The sequence below is a fragment of the Pyxicephalus adspersus genome, chromosome 2 (genome assembly GCF_032062135.1).
Source record: "Pyxicephalus adspersus chromosome 2, UCB_Pads_2.0, whole genome shotgun sequence".
Classification (NCBI taxonomy): Eukaryota; Metazoa; Chordata; class Amphibia; order Anura; family Pyxicephalidae; genus Pyxicephalus; species Pyxicephalus adspersus.
In genome coordinates, this window is record NC_092859.1 from 23,831,770 (window position 1) to 23,852,791 (window position 21,022).

Sequence of the window (21,022 nt, forward strand, 5' to 3'; positions counted from 1 at the left end):
CAGGAGACAAATTAAAAAGTAACTTTAAAAAGTATTATTTTACCAAAGGAATAGAGCAGTTGGAGCAGTCCAGGTACTGGGTGAATCAATAGTAGGTCTTCTCCTTCTCCTGTGTCACTGTCTGTATCTGTCTGTCATTTGCAACCTCTATTTAATGTACAGCGCTACGTAATATGTTGGCACTATATAAATCCTGTTTAATATTAAAAGTATGTTTAATCATTTCAGATCTTGCATCTGTATAACTATGGAGCACAGCAGTTGTTACATTTTGGCCATGGCCATGTTTTTTGGTGACAGCTTATTATTAATAATAATAATAATAATAATAAAAAATACTACTACTACTACTACTAATAATAATAATATTAAAATGGAAATAATAGCAATTATCATTACTTAAGATAGCAAAGTAATACTTTTTTGGAGCATGGGAAAACTATTTTGGACAAAATTGGCAAACAGACTTATACATTCCAATTTATCATTTATTCCACGTTAAATTGACATAAAAAGTTTCAAGAACAATGCATAGCACAGTTATTTGCAAATTACAAAAAACTAACATTTTTGTGTTATCTAGTTGTTGGACACTGAAAATAATGTGAATAATAATACAAATAATTTATAATAAAATAGTATATATAAATAAATGTTATATGTATTTATAATCAGTTGAAAGTCAAATAGTCAAAAAAAAAATCAGCTGAAATAACTGGGGTTAACTAGGAATATATATATATTTATAAAATTCAGGGATGTGGGATTTTGCCAGGTATATTTTGAAAGTTGGCATACAAAGGGTTAACAATTCAAGTAAACCTGAGCAAAGTGCAGTCATTGTCACCTGGATTGCCAGCATATTGTACAGTGAGGAAACCCAGGGCCCCCTCATCTGTTCTGCGCAAAGTTTCATTTTCCTGGAATAAGAGAGAGAAATGAAACTAAACTAGAGAGATCAGCCAGTGTGTGTGTGAGTGTGTAGAGCTGGGTGTGTGGCCAGAGCTGTATATAAGGAATTTCAACTCCATTCTGCATCCCACACTGCAGCCTCCTGACTCCTCTGTATGATCTGTAAGTATGGAATATATACATATCTGTGTCATAGCAAACCCTGCAAGATACAAATGTTCTCTATTGGCATGCAAAAAAGTGAAGGTAGTATTGAGGATATGTGTGTTTGAGTATGTATGGGCTTATATGGCGAGAAAGAGAGAAGGAGGGTGATAACATATAATTGTAATTTCATTTTATTATCATTATTAATATTGTTAATACTAAAAAACAGGATTTATATAGTGCCAGCATATTACGCAGCGCTTTACATTAAATAGGGGTTGCAAATGACAGACAGGGACACAGGAGGAGGAGAGGACCCTGCCCAGAAGAGCTTACAATCTAGGAGGTGCAAGAAGTAACACACAACATGAGGGATATTTATATTTGTATTGTAATAGAAAAGTAATACACAGGACCTTGCAAAGGATGACACGTATGGTTCATTATTTTCCTTCCATGTCTCTTGTCTATTTTGGGTTGCTGGGCTATAGCAAGGTTTGGAAAATTTGGAAGCTTGTGGTGCAAGATTGACTTGTTTTTGTAGATTGTCCCTCATATTTTTTCTGTGTTTTAAATGATGAAATACAAATTTGCATTAAACTGAAAAAAGGAAAAGGTCACCAGACTGACAACTAATATATCAGAGTGGAGGTGGTTGCAGGAGAGTGAGACCTCCAGGTAGCCCCTTTAACTTATTGACTGTGTTGGTTAGATGTTTGCATCGAAATACCCGCTCTGTATATATGAGGGGTTCTTAGGTCTGTAACCCCCCCTGCGCCAATTATGAAGAATTGCCACCATCCCTGTGTTGTGTTGTGTGTTACCTGCTGTGCACAGTATGAGAAGATCCCAGCATCAGTGATGTATTTTTTAATTAAATTTATATAATGGAAGTGAGAACACCTGAATAATGTGATATTATGCATAATGTATATTTTAGATTATTGTTTAGTAGAGGCTGGAGAGTTGAAAAACTTAACTGTCCTTTATATCTAAATATTGTAAAAAATGATATTTCTCTGTTAGGTGGATAATGAAGAATTAAATTCACATCTATCTGTGGTGGGCTGCCCCTGAAGGCGCCTGCTATTGGGGAGGAATCAATTAAGCATTTTAAAAACCTATACTAACTGGCTTTGTTCCTCCTAGCTATATCTGCCCATTCTCCTTCTCCCCATTGTTCGGGTGGCATAGCTGGTGTGCTTAACCCATTTGTTTTTGTGATGGTTGGATTGTGTCTGCTCATTCTGCTGGTGACATTACTTCTACAGGAATCCTCTCACTGTAAACTAATATTTTTATTAAACAATATTTATATAGCACCATCATATTACGTAGCGCTGTACAAAGTCCATAGTCATGTCACTAACTATCCCTCAAAGGATCTCACAATCTAATGTCCCTACCATAGTCATATGTCATTAATGTAGTCAATTTTGGGGAAAAGCCAATTAACCTCACTGCATGTTTTTGTGATGTTGGAGGAAACCCACGCAGACACAGGAAGAACCTGCAAACTCCATGCAGATGGCTGAGATTCAAACCTGGGACCTAGCACTGCAAAGGTCAGAGTGTTAACTTCTAAGCCACCATTCCACCCACTACTAAGGCTACAGAGTTTTGCCAGGACAGGAAAAATGGTTTTGATGGTTGATTATGATGGTTGCAGTGGGGTAAGCTAAAAGAATTCTGGGGTGCATCAGGAGACCAATCACCAGCAGGTTTAATCCTGCCATATAGGGGTAGACTTTATTTAGATTAAGTTCAGATGGGAATTTGTAAACTGTGGGGTTGTCCGCTATTGGGAATGCATTACCAAACACTAAGCATCAGGTAGCATTTTTGACAGATGATTGCAAACATTCTTAGGTGGTTGGAATTCTTTGGAAGTTGTTCAAGAGAAAGACCACTCTGAGATGCCACACGAATCATCAGGAAAAATCTGCCTTCAAAAAATTGGATTTAAACCAATCCCTATATTTCAATGGTAACCATTGCTTTGGGTGGCTGAGGACTGATTGACAGCGGTCAATGCATCTAAGCATTCCTTAATGGCCAACAAAAATGGTGAAAGATCATCAGACTGCAGGAACATAATATGTATCAACGCTAAATCTTTTTATGTTTTGAATAGTGGCGAAAGGTCAAAACTCCAGGATTGTATAGTTGTCTGTATATGCAGTAGGTGGGTAGATTCATCCTTTTCCAGTCAGGGTGAATAAAAGGGAAATTTGAAATGTTACCACTGTCAACAAAACAGGAATAAAAGGGACATTTCTCAGTAGGGATATCTGCTATGGCGAAAACAATATGAAAGGGGATTTCCTTCTGGATAAAGAAATTTCTTGTAGATCACTGCACAAACCAATCGCTTTTCCATTAAGATCTGTACGTTTTAGTTTCACCTATATGTTAATATGTAGAAGTGCGATGAGGGAGATGACAGAAACCTTCCAATACTTGGAGGGCATTTATAGGATTCACGAGGACAGGAATTACATGAAATGAATGGGAAGCTTAAAGATGTAGGAATATTAGAGCCACAGAACAGATTCCAGCAGTCAGTAAGTTGTAATTAGATTTCCTATATGGGCTGGGTTGTATAGTGTTACATTTATCAATACATCACAAGATAAAACAATTGCACACGTTGCTTTTTTATATTGGTTTGCAAATATTTTACCGTCAGTGGATTCTATTGATAAAAATAAATAAACAATGTTTTCTTTTGGTTTTACATAGTTTTAGTTTTTTAAAAATATTTTTTGTTTAGTTTAACTTTAAATGAAAAGTATACATTGTATGGTATATTTTGTCCCGTTTAAAAATTACACTAACATTATAGGGTCAGTTTGAACCATTTTAATTTTTTTTTTAATCATTTTACCCAAAAATCACACATTTTTCACACTGGATTCTATTTGATTATTCAAGTAAAAGTTCATGCACACGTTTTCTAATCCAATGCAAAAAGTGTGTACATTTTGGATAAAAGTTGGGTGAATTTTGAGTAGAAAACAATTATTAATAAGCCCATTTGTTGCAAATGCAGGTACTGCAAATATATATTTTTTCTTTTTGAATTGCAATTTACTTTTTATGCAACACTTCAACATTGTAACAAACCTAAAAAACTCAAAAATTAAAAATGATATGGTAAGAAAAATCAGAACAATCATAGCTAAGGGGAGAAGGGGAGGAAGGAGCTTGTTACAGCTCATTATTAAAAAACTGAACTTGTAAGCGATGTGCAATGACTTATATGATCTTCATTTGAACTGAATAGCAAATACAATAAAACAATTCATTTATACTACCCAATGACAGTTTTAGGCAATCTGTGTCATTTTACACAGACTGGGCCTGGTTTACTAAATCTAAGACTGAAGAGATCATAGCCTATCATGGTAGAACATGGGTGATCCATCTATCCTGGATTTCTTTTGCTTTTGGTTGGCAAAAGTATTCAGTCCTGGATCAGAACCATTCCATGATTGCTGGATCAGTCCGGTTCTCCCATGATAGACTATCATTTCCTAAGTCTTAGAGAGAGTTAATAAATCAGGTGACAAATCATCATATACATATTATATGATTAATTTTTTATTATTATTATTATTATTATTACTATTATTTGCTGTTGTTTCTACTGTTACCCTCCTATCTGTGGATTGCAAAAGATGTGTAGCAAAGAACAAAAAAAAAACAAACTTCCAAATGACGAGTTCTGGGCATGATAGAACTGCAGAGAGACCCTGAAGGTTAGAAATCCCTGGCTCAGAATCACAAATTCTGGATTTGTGTTCCATAAATACCAGATTAGCCACAGAATTTTTTATACCATGGGAACTGGGCAAATAAATTCCAGTGATGTATTTCCATGCTGGGAATTTTCATGCTGTTACATTCAGAATATAAGAGATGCAATAGCTGAGACTATTTTTAAAATATTGCAGTTACTAATCTGTCTCCTAGCTTCCTAGTGTGCAGGGTGTGGGTTCATGCAGTTATCAGAGGTTAAACCCAAGGGACATATTTGAAATTTTATTAATCGGTGTCAGACTTTAGCTGACCTTTGGCACAGTAAATAAAGTTACCCAAAGGGGTAAATATTATTATTACACAGTATTTATATAGCTCCGACATATTATGCAGCGCTGTACAATGTCTAGTCATGTCACTAGCTGTCCCCCAATGAGGCCCACAATCTAATGTCCTTATCATAGTCATATGTCATTATTACAGTCCAAGGACAATATTTTGGGGGAAGCCAATTTATGTTTTTGGATTGAGGGAGGAAACCGGAGTACCTGGAGGAAACCTACGCAAACATGGGGAGAACCTGCAAACTCCATGCAGATACCGTCCTGGTCGAGATTTGAACCTGGGACCCAGCACTGCAAAGGTCAGAGTGCTAATATAAACGATTCATAAGTAAACCTGCAAAGGTGTAAAGCCGCATATACACATGCAAAAATAGTTGTTGGAAAGGATCTTTCACGATCCTTTCCAAGGGCTATTATTACACGATGCATGAATGAGTCCTGTACATACAGCACCATTCTGCTCTATGCAGAGGGGAGGGGGAGAGCGACGGGGCAGCATCCTTTCCCTTGCATTAGGATTGTTAGTTGTTAATCGTCCGTGGATCCCCCAGAACAGTCGTTCGAACGATGGACGACTGGCGCAGTACACACGCCAGATTCTCACTCGAGAATTATTGGTCAAGAACCGTTGGACGTGTGTACGTAGCTTTAGATTTTAAGATTGAATATCTAGGTCCTTGCATAAGTCTAAGCATGACCCGTGTCACAGACTTTCCAATAATCATTTCCCATATTTATAGGCTAGGTGTCCATCAAACCCAGACTCCTGATAAAACAATGCAAATGGAGTGTGGACAGTGGAACAATGCATATTATACTTAGTATTTACCTTGTTCCTGGAAGAAATGTTCCTTTGTTAATCTGGATGGCAGTGTTCCATGACTCAGAAAACAATCCAAATGTCAGATTACTTTTACACACGTGACCCATTAAACATAAAGCGTTTCCTGCATCCTGCCTGTAATCTGTCTTTGAAGAATGGTATTTATTGGTCCTGAGATAAGGACTGTTTGACCTGCTCTGATCACCTACTGACTTTCACTTACACTTTCAGGGTATCAACATTTAAATATTAATTTTTAGAGATATGAAAAAGTTTGTATGAAAGAGCTTGTTAAAGTATTTAAAAAGTGTGTGTGTTGGAGGTGTATCTTAATGTACAGCACTCCGTAATATGTTGGCGCTAAATAAATTCTGTTTATTAATATTATTAATAATAATAATAATAATAATAATAATATTCACAAGACCTTTATTACCTTTTAAACAAAAAAGTTGATAGTAAACTATCATGTTAGCCTTTTTTAGCCTAAAATAAAAGCCATTGGAGAGAAAGCTTGAAATGAACTTTTACAGCACTTACACTTACAGTCCCTCCTCTTGCTATCGACTGGACAGTGAAAGGAAAAGCAGAAAAAAACTAACTCATCTCATCTCATCTGCTCTGATGGCTAGAGAGAGTAAAATTGTCTCAGTGGGGGGAGAGGAGGGACATAGATGCTCTGTTGGGGAAAAGGGGTGCACTGGTACTCCTTGGAGAGAGTATGGCGCTTATATTCTGTGTAGGGAAAGCAGAACTGATGGGGGGTTCTGATACTCTGGGGAGGCACTGGTGCTCATTTAGGAGTAGGTGGGAAAACCTGTTCATTGTGTTAATTCCCCCACCTCCTAGATTGTAAGCTCTTCGGGGCAGGGTCCTCGCCTCCTGTGTCACTGTCTGTATTCGTCTGTCATTTGCAACCCCTTTTTATGTACAGCACTGCGCAATATGTTGGCGCTAAATAATTCCTATTTAATATTATTATTATTATTACTACTACTACTAATAATAATAATAATTTTCTGGTGGTACGCTGATGCTTGGTGAAGTAAAAGTGGAGGCTACTGGTGCCAGTGAGGTTATTTCTATCAGTGGGGGGATCGTTGGTGTTTCTCATCCATAATCTGCATCCTGCACTGCTGCCTACCTCTGCCAAAATTATAGTGGTCATTTTGGAGGGGTAATTACTCTAGTTAGCAAAAATGAATGCTGGAATGAGCACTAGGAAACAGCCAGAGCTGTGGGACACTGGGATTTTGGTAAAAACCTAGGAGAGCCTTGTGGAATCCAGGACTTTCCAGGAGGCCAATACTAAGTCACATTCAGAAACCAAAACTGAAATATATGTATATATTTATGTTTAATTTTAATGAATACTGAGCTGTATTATTTGTATCTCTAATTTCTGCTTGGGGTTTGACTCTTCAGACTTCATGTAAGTGTCTGTCTGAATCGGGTAGAAGTGTGTGGTTGACTTTAGAGGTAAAAAATAAGAGCTTTTAGGCCTCCACATCATTAACTGAGCGTTAATTTTAATGTCATTAAAATGTATGTGTTTTATTTACCATTTATATAGAAAATGGTGAATTTGGCTTTTCAGTTTTCCATTTTTTATGATAGGATTCCTCGTTCAGATTTGCAGTTTCCTTATAGTTAATAGGTACTATACTATATGCCACAGAGTATTGTTTTCAGTCTGAGCAAATCTTTAAGCCTGTAAATAAAATTGCTGCATTTTATTATGTAAGCATTGTATTATATATAGATATCATACACTCTTCACATACACTGACAGACCTTGTTGTCTAGGTGCGGCCTGCCATGACATATGGAGGAGGACAGTTACGCAGAAATTCAGGTACTAGAAACCGAAGAAGCAGCGCAAGATGACCTTGGAGTGCAACCCCCTAGTAAGTGCCTGTCCTATTCCACCGGGAGGTTTAGAAATGGTGAGTGACTGCTTTTTCTGCATCCACATCCAATACTTTAGGTCACTATATATACAATCCCAATCCAAAGCTATGGGTCACTATGTATCCAATCACTGCCAGTGCTATACGTGACTATACTGTATATCCAATCACAGCCAATACTATAGGTCACTATATATCCAATCACTGCCAGTGCTATATAGGTCACTATATATCCAATCACAGCCAATGATATAGGTCACTATATATCCAATCACAGCCAATGCAAAATGGGTTTAGACCTTTTAGCATTATTGGACCTAATTTAAATAAAGATCCCCAAGACTAGAGAAGATAAATGGGAACATTGGGGTGTTCCAGCAAACTTGAAATCAATTTCTTAATCATTTGCTGGTAGTTGGACCAGATCCATTCCAGGTTTGCTGGATCACCCAGGTAGTCTATCTTCTGCAGTCTTGGAGAGCTTTAATAAATCAGGCCCAATTTCCCACACGGTGTCCTTAACCACAATGGTCTTTGTCCCAAACAGGAGCCACCGGACTCTGCAATATTGGACCAACAAGCTGCCTTAATTCTCTGCTGCAGACACTCTATATGAATAAAGATTTTACGGGGATCCTGTGCAGGTGAGAATGTTCCGCGCTGTGTTTATGCTGTTGTAATATTGCTATAAGGCCATGTCTGCAGATTACGCATTTCAAGTCATTTGTGTGTTCTACTGACATACAAGTCTACAGATTTCACCCAACATACATTGTACTGATTGATGGGGGTATAGACACAATTACCCACCGGACCCCCTGTTGTCACAAGCACATTGAATGGGGATCTGAACTTCCACAGGTAGTGCAGAGGACAAATGCATATTTGAATTTTAAAATGTATCTCCAGCTTTTAAGGACACAATTGAACGTAGTTCTGTATACAGTACATCATAAAAGGTATTTTTTAATGCAAGTCATGTGAACAGAATTGAAGAAGACAGATCTCCTGTATGTATTTCACCTTCATGAGAAGGTGAGAGCTCTCATGGGGTTTTTATTACTATTTGTGTACCTATTAAAGACTTTCACTCACCTTCTTTCTGGTTGTCACCAATACAGGAAGTGAGGGGAGATCTCAACAAGACAAAATAGCATTATTATTAACCTATGAACAAATAAAACATAGACAAAATTGGCTAGATTTACTCTTTATATATAAAAACATTTAACATAAAGAAATACCGTACAACAGTAAGGTTTTAACATCTGTATACAGTTGAAAAGTTTCTGCTTCTGATATGTAACAATGGCCGAGTGTTATAAAACAATGAGGATTTTCAGCTGGTGAACCCTCACACATATTCCACCCACATACATAAATAACTTGGTGAGATACAATATTAGCATTCCTCCCCATCAGAAAAAAGCATTATTGATTTCCATATCACAATTACAAAGATAAGGTGCAAAATCACAGGATGCTATTTTTCCCTGTTGAACTTCTCATTGGCTGCTTTAAACTACAACTTTTCACTGCTTGCATTGCGTATTGTCTGTAAAATATTAAATCATCATAAGTCATTTTTGTTTTCTTCTTTTTTTCTTACATAACTGGGGGTATTGCAGGCACATTTACATCATTAGGGTTATTGCAGGGACAATCACATAATTGGGGGTATCGCAGGCACATTACCATCTTTGGGGGGTATTGTAGACACAGTCACATCACTGGGGGTATTGTAGGCACAGTCATATCACTGGGGGTATTGTAGGCACATTTACATCATTGGGGTTATTGCAGGGACAGTCACATAATTGGTGGTGTTGTAGACACAGTCACATCACTGGGGGTATTGTAGGCACAGTCACATCACTGGGGGTATTGTAGGCACAATCACATCTTTGGGGGTATTGTAGGCACAGTCACATCTTTAGGGGTATTGTAGGCACAGTGACATCTTTGGGGGTATTGTAGGCACAGTCACATCTTTGGGAGTATTGTAGGCACAGTCACATCTTTGGAGGTATTTTAGGAACATTCACATCACTGGGGGTATTGTAGGCACAGTCACACTTTGGGGGTATTGTAGGCACAGTCACATGTTTTGGGGGGTATTGAAGGCCTGGTCACATCTTTGGGGGGTTTTGTAGACACAGTCACATCTTTGGGGGTATTGTAGGCTCAGTCACATCTTTGGAGGATATTGTAAGCACAGTGACATAATTGGGGGTATTGTAGACACATTCACATCTTTGGGGGGTATTGTAGGCACAGTCACATCACTGGGGGTATTGTAGGCACAGTCACATCTTTGGGGGTATTGTAGGCACAGTCACATCTTTGGGGGTATTGTAGGCACAGTCACATCTTTGGGGGTATTGTAGGCACAGTCACATCTTTGGGGGTATTGTAGGCTCAGTCACATCTTTGGGGGGTATTGAAGGCACAGTCACATCTTTGGAGGATATTGTAAGCACAGTGACATAATTGGGGGTATTGTAGACACATTCACATCTTTGGGGGGTATTGTAGACACAGTGACATCTTTGGGGGGTATTACAGGCACAGTCACATCTTTGGAGGGTATTGTAGACACAGTTGCATCTTTGGGGGGATTGTAGGCTTAGTCACATCTTGGGCAGTATTGTAGACACAGTGACATCATTGGGGGGTATTGTAAGCACAGTCACATCTTTGGGGGGTATTGTAAGCACAGTCTCATCACTGGGGGGATTGCAGGCACAGTCACATCTTTGGGGGGATTGTAGGCACAGTCACATAATTGGGGGGATTGTAGGCTCAGTCACATACTTGGGGGGATTGTAGGCACAGTCTCAGCACTGGTGGTATTGTAGACACAGTCCCATCTTTGGAGGTATTGTAGACACATTCACATCTTTGGGGGGTATTGTAGACACAGTGACATCTTTGGGGTGTATTGTAGGCACATTCACATCTTTGGGGTGTATTGTAGGCACATTCACATCTTTGGGGGTTATTGTAGGCACAGTCACATCACTGGGGGGTATTGTAGGCATGGTCACACCTTTGGGGGGTAAGAAGGCACAGTCACATCTTTGAGGGGTAAGTAGGCACAGTCACATCGTTGGGGGGTATTGTACACACAGTGACATCTTTAGGGGGTAAGTAGGCACAGTCACATCTTTGGGGGGTTCTGTATAGACAATCACATCATTGGGGGTATTGTAGACACAGTTTCATCACTGGGTGTATTCCTGGCACAGTCACATCATTGGGGGTATTGCAGGCAGAGCCACATCTATGAAATGCAGTGTAAGACAAACCGAAAGCCATTAGCAGTGAATTCCGAGGTCACAGGTGTATCTGGAAACGCACATATGACCCTTTCAGAATCAGTCATATTCCTGGGAGACAGAATCCATTCCTCAGAGGGGAACAGAGGTTGCAACTACATTCTTTACTCTGGTTCCATTGCTAGCACTCTGACCTTGCAGCACAGCGTCCAAGGTTTGAACCTCCCATGACACTACCCGCATGGAGTTTGTATGTTTTCCCCACGTTTGCATGGGTTTCCTCCAGGTACTTCTATTTCCTCCCACATCCCAAAAACAGAATAGATCATTGATGTTCCCCCTAAATTAGTGTTAAGGACATTAGATCGTGAGCCCCTCTGATGAACCGTCAGTGACATAACTATAATTGTCTATAATTGTACAGTGCAATGTAATATGTTGGTGCTTTATATAAGTACAAGATAATGATAATAATAATTTACTGTCCTCAACATATTCTTTCCTGTGTCTTGCCTGCAGAATTGGTGACCCAGATGACAATGTTCGCCCAGACGGTCAACTCCCATATGAGCTGCTAGCACTCTTTGAAGCAATGCAAAACAGCAAGGAGGACGCAGTGTCCCCGTATCAGGTCCTTCACTGTCTGCAGATTCTCAGGGCAACTGGTAAATTCTGGGGGTGAAGTGGTGGGGATTTTAACTTGGTGCAGTGATGTTCCATATGGTAGATGTCATTGAATATACCTGTATGTAGAGATAATAACAAATTAAGTTATGTGATGTATGAGAAATAATGAGTGCAGTGCAAATACAAGAAATAAGGGGTATCCCTATGGAGGGATGGTGTGGTTCAGGGGGTCACTGGAGTTCATGATTCTGGAGGGGGGGCGAGATTACTGGATTGTGGAGTTTTGGGGTTCTGATTTTCCTGTTTTGCAGTATTTGCCCAGAATGATGTAGCTGAAGTCTTTTCTACCCTACTGAGTCTCCTCCTTCAGACCGTACCCAGCCCTCACCTGGTAGGTATAAAGGATATAGGGCAGATTTGTGTTTTATGCCAACCAATGTAATCTGCTTAGATATAATGAATATTTTCCATCTCATTGAAAAATTGTATTCTATATCATGCACCATTTTTGATTTGGATCTGACCTCCCTTGTACTGCATAAAGAAATTAGCTAAATGTAGCAGATGATACAGTCACGTTTTATCTTTTATTGGCATAATAAAGCGCAACTAAACCCAAAACTGAAGAAGTTTTAAAAACTATCTGGTTGAAATGTGAATATAAACTGTGTATGGAAGCAAAGTGTTGGACAGAATATCAGTTCTATTGGCAGATGTACTTTCACACTGCATTACATCTGTATCCTCTCATCTCTGAATTCAGTAAGGTTAATCAGATGAGATCATGTGACACCCAAAGTAGGAAATCAATAGATGGCAAACTACATTTCCCAGCATGCCCCACAAGGGTCCCATATTATTATTATTATTATTATTATTAATATTATTAACCTCCTTGCAGTTAAGCCCGACCTTCGCTCGGGCAAAAAAAAACTGCAAGGATGGTTAAGCCCGAGATTTTGTACATCCGTACTTACCTGGTCCCCCTGTGCTCATCCAGCGTCGTCCTCCATCGATCATCGTCCGCCGATCTCTCCAGCGTCGGGTGCCTTCGTCGGGTGACAGCGGGACCGGTAAGAAGCCGGCCGGCATCTTGTGTTCCGCCGGCCGGCATCTTACCTGGACCCGCTGATCGTCCCACGTCCTCCTCGTTCCAGCGCCGGATGATCTCTGAAGGGAGAAGCCGTCCGGCGGAGAAAAAAAACCGGACGGCTCCTCCCTGCGTGCGTGATGACGTCGGCGCGTGTGCGGGAAATTCAAACTGAAACTCATTCATTCATTTTGTATTGGATTCAATACAAACTCCTGTATTGAATCCAATACAAAATTATTCAAATAAATACAAAGTATATACCTGGTAAATTCAAACTGTCATTTTGTATTGGATTCAATACAAACTTGCGTATCCAATCCAATACAAAATAATTCAAATAATTACAAAGTATATACCTGGTAAATTCAAACTGTCATTTTGTATTGGATTGGATACAAACTCCAGCATCCAATCCAATACAAGAAAATAAAAAAAAAAAATAAAATAAAAGTAAATAACTTGGAAATTCAAATTCTTATTTTGTATTGGATTGGATACAAACTCCCGTATCCAATCAAATACAAAATAATTCAAAACAAACTCCAATAAATACAGAATCAAAGTTTTAAAAATTGCCACACTAGGGAGGTGTTTTAGAATAATATAGTACTTTACAATATACAGAGTTACTGCTTTTTCAGTATTTATGATTTGTTTACATTGCTGATTTTTGTGTTTTTCCTTTAATTTTATTAAAAGTAATTTTTTTTTTTTTACATGATTGTGTGTTTCAAACATTTTTTATATTCATATTATCTACTAGAACCCCTGTTCGGACATATTTCTGTAAGTTACAGGTCTACAATTTAAAAAAAAATTTCATGAAAAACAGTGGATCACTTTTGGTACAGAAATCTAGACCTCAGTGTAACGCTTAGGTGGTTAATAAACAGGATTTATATAGAGCCAACATAAAAACGCAGCGCTGTACATTAAATAGGGAGGGCAAATGACAGACTAATACAGACAGTGATACAGAAGGAGAGGACCCTGCCCCGAAGAGCTTACAATCTAGTAGGTGGGGGAATTTCACACACATTAGGATGGGAGATATGTAGTGGTGGGAAGTAGTGATGGTTTCAAAAGACAGAAGAAGACGGGTAGGCAAGTTTGAAAAAATGGGTTTTGAGTGCTCTTTTAAATGAGCAGAAAGTGGGAAGCAAGCCACCCCTGATTACAGAGTTGAATTTTCAATTACATATTACAAAAAAAGCAGTAGGAGCAGTGAAACTAAATGCTAGTAACTGGCCGGAGTCTCAGAGAGTTTTTGAAGAGGCCAACATAACTGATTCCACCTAGAACTGAAATATGTGGTTGGAAAGGATGCCTTTTGGTGGAGTTACTGTAAACATTCTTTCTTGCTGCAGGCAGAGAAGATGAGAGCGCTGTATACCATTCCGATGGAGGAATGTGTCATGTGCCAGAGGTGCTCCCAGCAGAGGATCACCCACAAAGACCGGATAGCTATCCCACTACAAATTTCCCACTCCAAGTTCCACAGAAATCTGACATTGGTAAGTTGTGTTTGAGGAGTGGGGGAGCAGAGTTGGGGGTTCAAGTTAATATTGAGTTACTACCATTGGACAGTATTCCTTTATCATTCTTTAATCAGTTAGTGTACTTGATGGAGAAATGACCCAACATGATAGATAAGTGGATTTTAGCATACCGCTGGGTGTCTGTATGAAGCATATAGACTTTTCTGATTATCACTGATGTGAAATGAGGCTCTAATTTGATTGGCCTGAATACTTTGTCAACTTTTTATTTTATTCTGCATTAACATAACATATTTGTGTGTCTTTCAGGAGCGCACACTGTTTAGATACTTCCGCTCGCAGGAAACATATGAAGACAGAAATCCCTGCCCCAAATGTGAATGCAGTAGAGTAGTAAAGGTAAAATAAACCCTTTAATATTTACCTTCTGTTTACAGAATATTCTAGAGCCTACACAACTAGATGGGAATGTATTGAGGCTTTGTATTTTCTAAATGTGATCAAGCAACAACAATAAATAATGAAATCAAACAAATGATATACATTTTATTACCATGTAATTTTTCATCTGGCCAGTAGGTGTAGCTCTACTCACCTTTTCATGTGTTTTCCCCCATTAATACCCCACCTGTTTAAAGAGCTCAATATTTTAACCCTAAATGTGCGCACAATACATTAAGCACAGTTTTCCTCCTTTTAGCTATCCCATGAAATGACATTGCAAGTTGCTGCTTTGCATCAGTAATTGATTTTAGTGTATTTGAGTTCTATATTTTTATAATTTATATTTTTTAATACAAAATACTATTATATTGTAACCATTGTATTACAGATGACACATCTCAGATCATTGCCGCGTACATTTAGTATTCACTTGAAACGCCTAAGCCGGAAAAATCCATTGCAGAAGGTCAACAGAACGGTGTCCTTCCCTTTGGTTTTAGATCTTCTTGAGGTCCTGGATTCAGAACATCTACCACGAAAAGAATATTCTTTGGTGAGTCAGCTGACAACGTATGTCATTCATCATCCAATGAGATATGCAGAAGCTGAGCAACAATGGTGGGGCTTATGGCAGGGAAATGGCAGAAAATGGTTGAAATACTCAATAATGATAATTTGCATCTATGGAAGGCAGAGGTATATGGTGAAGCAGGTAAAAACCTGGCAAGAGGTCTTATATTTCTCTACTTCATCAACAATTATATATATTGTTCAGCAGATATGCTAATAATGCATGCAGAAAATGTGATATTTGCATGCTTATAGCATTGGCTTAAAAAAAACGAAAAAAATAAAAAAACAGCCAATTCCACTATGCAACCATGGGACTTTATGCAAACAAAATGTAAATCACATGCACGTAATATAAAAATTGCACCCCCATAGCCAATTACACTCTGCAAGTATGGAGTTTTCTTTCTTTTTTTTTTTTGACCTTGACAGTAAAGTTCAAAGAATTGATTGTCTCCATATAATGACACTTGTCAAGGATAAAATAAGATATGAGAAATGTTTATTGATGATAATAGGGGAGGCTTGTCTGGTCCATTCCCTTGGAAAAGCTTCTGCTGAAAAGGTAATGCTGGCCATGAGAGCAAGGTGTACCAAACACACAGTGCTTGGCAAGTTGATGCCCATGGGGGCTGCATTGCTACAGAAAGTCAAATAACGAAAAAGTCAAATGCTGACCCCTGTATACCACTGATATGCTACAATGGTCATAGGTCGACTTTTCTGACAAATCATGTTTTCTTTTGGATTATGTGGATAGTTGGTTACCTGTATTTGGTAAAAAGATTGTGGCAGGATGCATCGGAGGAAGCCAATGTCCTGGTGCCATATACAACAGGGCACCTTCTCCGGGTCTCGTGGAGTCCATGCTTAGGCAGGTCAGAGGTATTTTAGGGGCACAAGGGTGACCTGTATTACACTGAAACCTGGAAAGGCTAACACTAACCAAAAATGGATCTTTACATTAGAGTTGCCGAAGTTAAGTTGCCACTTTTCTTATATTTCTCGAATATTAAGCAACATTTTTCTGTAAGCAGTTAATTCTCTGCCCTTCCCATCGGGACGTATTAAAGCTTTCTACTACTGGTTTGCTCACCAATCTGGCACATGGAACATGACATCAAGGTGCACATCAATGTCACCTTAAACCAAATTTTCTTCGGTGAAGATCCACCTTCTCTAACCCTAAAGAGGCTTAGCCATAGATCAGATGGATCTTTACTGGGGACTCTATCTGTCCATGTTTGGGGAAACAATGTGCTTTTTTGAGGTTACATCACTGGTGTGCGGCTCAGGGTCCTGTTACAAGTGCGGGTGGTTGGAGCTAGGATAAGGTCCAGACTCTCCTTCACCCACATATGACAGCTACATATTGTGCTTTGGTGCAGGTATATTTAAGTCTTTGTTAGCCACTAATCTGGTAACAAAATATAGGGTTATCATCCTAGATCTGACCAGTGTAGAACTGGACAATCTGGTTTTTGCAACCACCATCTGGGCCATAAATTGCTGTATAGAGCATCTACAAACCAGACTTGTAATTGCTGGGGATTTAAGGCTTCCTTGATATTTACATTGCAATTATATTATTATAATAAGATCAATTTCTGGGTATTTCTGCTGTACTTGCAGCATTGGAGTAAAACATTGGAAACATACATGTACTGCATGGTTTATTTTGAGAGATATACAAATGGCATCTGGCCCCAAGGCCTTTGTTGTATATACATTTATAATATTCTGAATTTTAACTACAAATCATCACTGTGTGTTCAGTGATTCCCACATGGGACCAGATCACCGGGGTCCCCTGGGGCCACCATGGTAATTTTATACTCACCTTGCCTTGTTTTGTTTTCATTCAGGTGAACTATAATTATCGCCTGTTTGCCGTCGTGGCACATTCTGGCACTGGCGGCCTCGGTCACTATTGCTGTTACATTAACAGTCACAAAGACGGCAGATGGTATTTCTTCAATGACTCCAGTGTGTGCAGGGTGAGGCTGCATTCAAGGAATTCCATTTTAAAAAATTTGCTCATTGTGTCATTGAAAATGAAAGGAGTTTTTTGTGTAAATTACTTGTTGGTTTATGTAAAAAAGAAACTAAAAAAGAAAAACATATATAACATTTACGTTAACCTAATGCTGAATGCATTAAAAGGATATGTGAAATGTTTATTGTCTGAAATCTGGACAAAGCTCCTTAGGTTGGGAAATGGAAGGGAAATAGTATATAGAAGGGAGGGAATATTTTTAGCTTTTATATTTCTATCCCCATAGAAGTTTGTGTCTCTGCCCTTCCCACAATTGTTAGACTTCCCAACAGTAGTTCATGTCTCTGCAAACCTCTTACCAGCTCATTTTCCTGGCCATGAAATTTTTCGTTATATAGGTATTGATGGATTTTTATTTTTTTTTTTGTTGACATTTATTTAATAATTGTCCGTTTCATAGGTATCCTGGGACGATGTCAAATGCACATATGGGAACACGACCTTCCGCTGGTGAGTATATGAATGACAGAGGTACCCCATTGCAAACAGTAGTCTAAAATGATGGCAGCATTTTTAAATAAAAAATGAAATTGCAACATAAGTTGGAAGATTTCTGCCGTATTTGGTGGTGTTAGTAGGGATGCAGTGTACTTTCAATAGCTTCTGAGGGTACAGCATGTCCTCTCATCAATCCTGGATCTGTTCTTGTGCCAAATGTTTGCTCATTTTTTTAAATCGTTTTCACAGAAACATGCAATAAAAATGAATAAAATAAAAACATTTAAAACAACAGTATACCGATACAAAAAAAAAACACACAAATGCAAATACCAAATAAATAATAAAATAAAAATTAGAATGTCACTAAATACACAACCAAAAAACACCTCCTCTAAATAATTAAAGAGTAATTTGGAGCAAAATTAAATTCTGCTCATCTCTAACTAGGAGCACCCAGACCCCTGCATCAGGGAGGAAACTCTGCTTAACCAATTGCAGCTAAAACATTTGTGTATTAAGCTGTTTAGTCACCCCCTCCTTCCTAAATTAATCAGTTTGTAGTACTGTTGTAGATATTATTATTTATTATTATTAATATTATTAAAAATAATAATAAACAGGATTTATATAGCAATAACATATTACTCAGCGCTGTACATTAAATAGGGGTTGCAAATGACAGACAAATACAGACAGTGACACAGGAGGAGGATAGGACCCTGCCCCGAAGAGCTTACAATCTTAAGAAGTGATATGAGTCTGACTTCTTTTATGATCTTTTACAGGGGGTTGACAGCGTGCCTGCTGGTCTACGTACAATCGGAAGCAGCAACAAGTGACACAAAACCTCCCCTGTGACATGAGGACAGTAATACGATGGCATAGTTATGTTTCTTTGTGTAACCATTCTCTGGACATTCAGAATGTGTTATGTAATCATACACACCCTACCTCCATCAGAGTATATCACACTGTTACTGTCCATGGCAAGTATAATACCATTGTTCCTGACATCAGCAGAGGGAAAGTTACATTTGATGGAACTCTGCTTCTTGAATATAAATGACTCAAGTGTTAAATGGAGGAAAATGAGACACGTTAAATTATGGTATGTTGGAGTTGGGATCTGGCAATCAACATGCTTCAGATGTAGTAATTTTGGATGGAATGGGTTGGCACCCATGGGCAGCAGATGCCACCTACCTGGTGACTTTTATGATGGGGCAGATAGGAATGAAAATATTTTTGTAATAATGCAGTTACCACCAAGATAATACTGTTGCAGGCTGCCTTTTCTTAGACAAACATGCATGTGTGAACCAAGTGTACATCGGACAGTCAGACGGTAGGGGTGTAGGGTGCCTGCACAATGAGCTGCATTCTTTTGTCTATGGGCACAATAATATATGACCCTGACAGTTTCAGCTGCAGATTATCAGGAACTGTCTCCCTGCTTGTCATTCTAAAGTAAGCGTTTGCTCAGTTTGAAGCTCAAATCTAGTCAAAAGAACAGGCAGTGATGGCACATCTGATTTTAAGTTTTCACTGATTTCTCTATGGCTGCTGATGACATCCTTTCATTTCTGGTTTTGACCCCAATAACAGAATTTAAAAAAATGTTCCCAATGGGAGAAAACACAGCAATAAAAAAACTGCAGTCCTAACTAAGACTGAAAAAGAATCATGCTTCAACTGAAGCTGAGCTTTAGGTTTCAGTCCTTAAGATGACTGAGATATCTGAGATAAAGTTCTGGGCTTTGGTGGGGAAGGGGGTACTTTTGCACACTAAACATTTACCGACAGATTCTGTGAAAGAAGTCTTTTATACCAGGATAACAGCAATCAATATACAACATTCAACTTAATGAATGATATGGACCCAAAGCTTCAAACATCTATTGATGTAGAGATGTGGACATTTTTTAGACATATTGATTTATTAAAGCTTTTCATGACTGATAAAGATAGACTATCATGGGAAAACCTGGGTTATCAAACAAACTGGGAATTCTTAAAAATCAATCACTGTTTTATGGCAAATGTTATAAATTCATGCCAGGTTTACTGGATCCCCAGTCCCATAGTATTCTTTAGGCCCATATTCTTAGTATTCTTTAGGCCCATAGTAATAGGTATTGGAAATAAATATAGGGCTTTATAAAAGAACTTTGGAAGAAAAAAAAACATTTTTGTTAAAGTTCACTTCTCTGTTTTAGGTGCTTTTCTTGACAAACAGATCATTTGTAGCACTTTGAATTAATGTTGTTTCTAACAAGTCAATCACAAATAAAAGATAACAAGTTAAGCAAATACTATTATAGGCAAGGGATGGGAGCTCTGATATCTGTGTGTGGCTTCCTTGGAAGCTTGGAATTTATAATGTAGCAAATACTGGTACATTTGCTGCTATGTAATCTCCTGACATATTCAATTAAAATTTTAGTTTTTCAGCAACTCTAAGCCCCATAGTTTTGCCCAATGGTACTGCCATGAGGGTATGGGGCATGGCCCTAATACCCATGCTGTTAAATTTAGGGCAGAAATACTTGTTTAAGGGCTATTGATGCTGTTTATTAAGAGTTGCCATTTAGGTAGAATATGGGGCTATAAAATCTAACATCTGCCAACATATATGATTGTACAGATATAAGTTGTGAAGTGGTAAAATGTCAGAAAGACAGATATCACATTCAGATAATATTACAAATATGTTGTTTTTTTTTTTGTTTTGTTTTTCTCTCTATGGGGAGAAATCTTCAACAAAAGGAAAATAAATCAAAAGGTTCTGACTGGTGTTGGACTTTTATCCACATGTGAAATTTTCTGAAATGCTGTAAACTGTAGCTATCATAATGTACCACAAGGTGGCAGCAATGCTCTAACATGGATTGTTTAATACAGTTATGGGGATACAGTAACAGTTTATTTTCTTAGAAAGTTTGGAGTTTAAAAGAAATCTAAAGTCACAGTCCTTTATGTATTATTGGCAACAATCCCACAAATATATATATATGTTTATTGTGTTTTTACTTTGAAGAAGTGTTTTTGCAGTCAATCTAAACACTAGAGGGCAGCAGAGCTACTGCAATGTAATGCTACCGGTACCTCTAGGAAAG

The 21,022-nt window shown here is 38.3% G+C and overlaps 1 protein-coding gene across 3 annotated transcripts; it reads left to right on the top strand.

Moving 5' to 3' along the window:
- Window positions 1-995: 995 nt before the first annotated feature.
- On the top strand, window positions 996-20,700 carry USP18 (ubiquitin specific peptidase 18). 3 transcript variants are annotated; one of them, XM_072399986.1, is made up of 11 exons: window positions 996-1,074; window positions 7,795-7,934; window positions 8,446-8,542; window positions 11,696-11,841; window positions 12,115-12,194; window positions 14,264-14,410; window positions 14,705-14,794; window positions 15,228-15,392; window positions 17,275-17,406; window positions 17,866-17,915; window positions 18,692-20,700. In XM_072399986.1, exons 2-11 carry the CDS (start codon window positions 7,814-7,816, stop codon window positions 18,762-18,764), a joined length of 1,101 nt encoding a protein of 366 aa, XP_072256087.1. In that variant the 5' UTR covers window positions 996-1,074; window positions 7,795-7,813; the 3' UTR covers window positions 18,765-20,700. The 3 variants fall into 3 exon arrangements, with proteins under 3 accessions (XP_072256087.1, XP_072256088.1, XP_072256089.1); XM_072399987.1 differs by having other exon boundaries at window positions 7,795-7,895; XM_072399988.1 differs by lacking the exon at window positions 17,275-17,406.
- Window positions 20,701-21,022: the final 322 nt, after the last annotated feature.

Coding starts and splice junctions, on each gene's coding strand:
- USP18 (XM_072399986.1), top strand. CDS start 7,814: ATGGAGGAGGACAGTTACGCAGAAATTCAGGTACTAGAAACCGAAGAA. Junction 12,195..14,263: donor CCGTACCCAGCCCTCACCTG/GTAGGTATAAAG, acceptor TTCTTGCTGCAG/GCAGAGAAGATGAGAGCGCT. Junction 14,411..14,704: donor TCCACAGAAATCTGACATTG/GTAAGTTGTGTT, acceptor TGTGTCTTTCAG/GAGCGCACACTGTTTAGATA.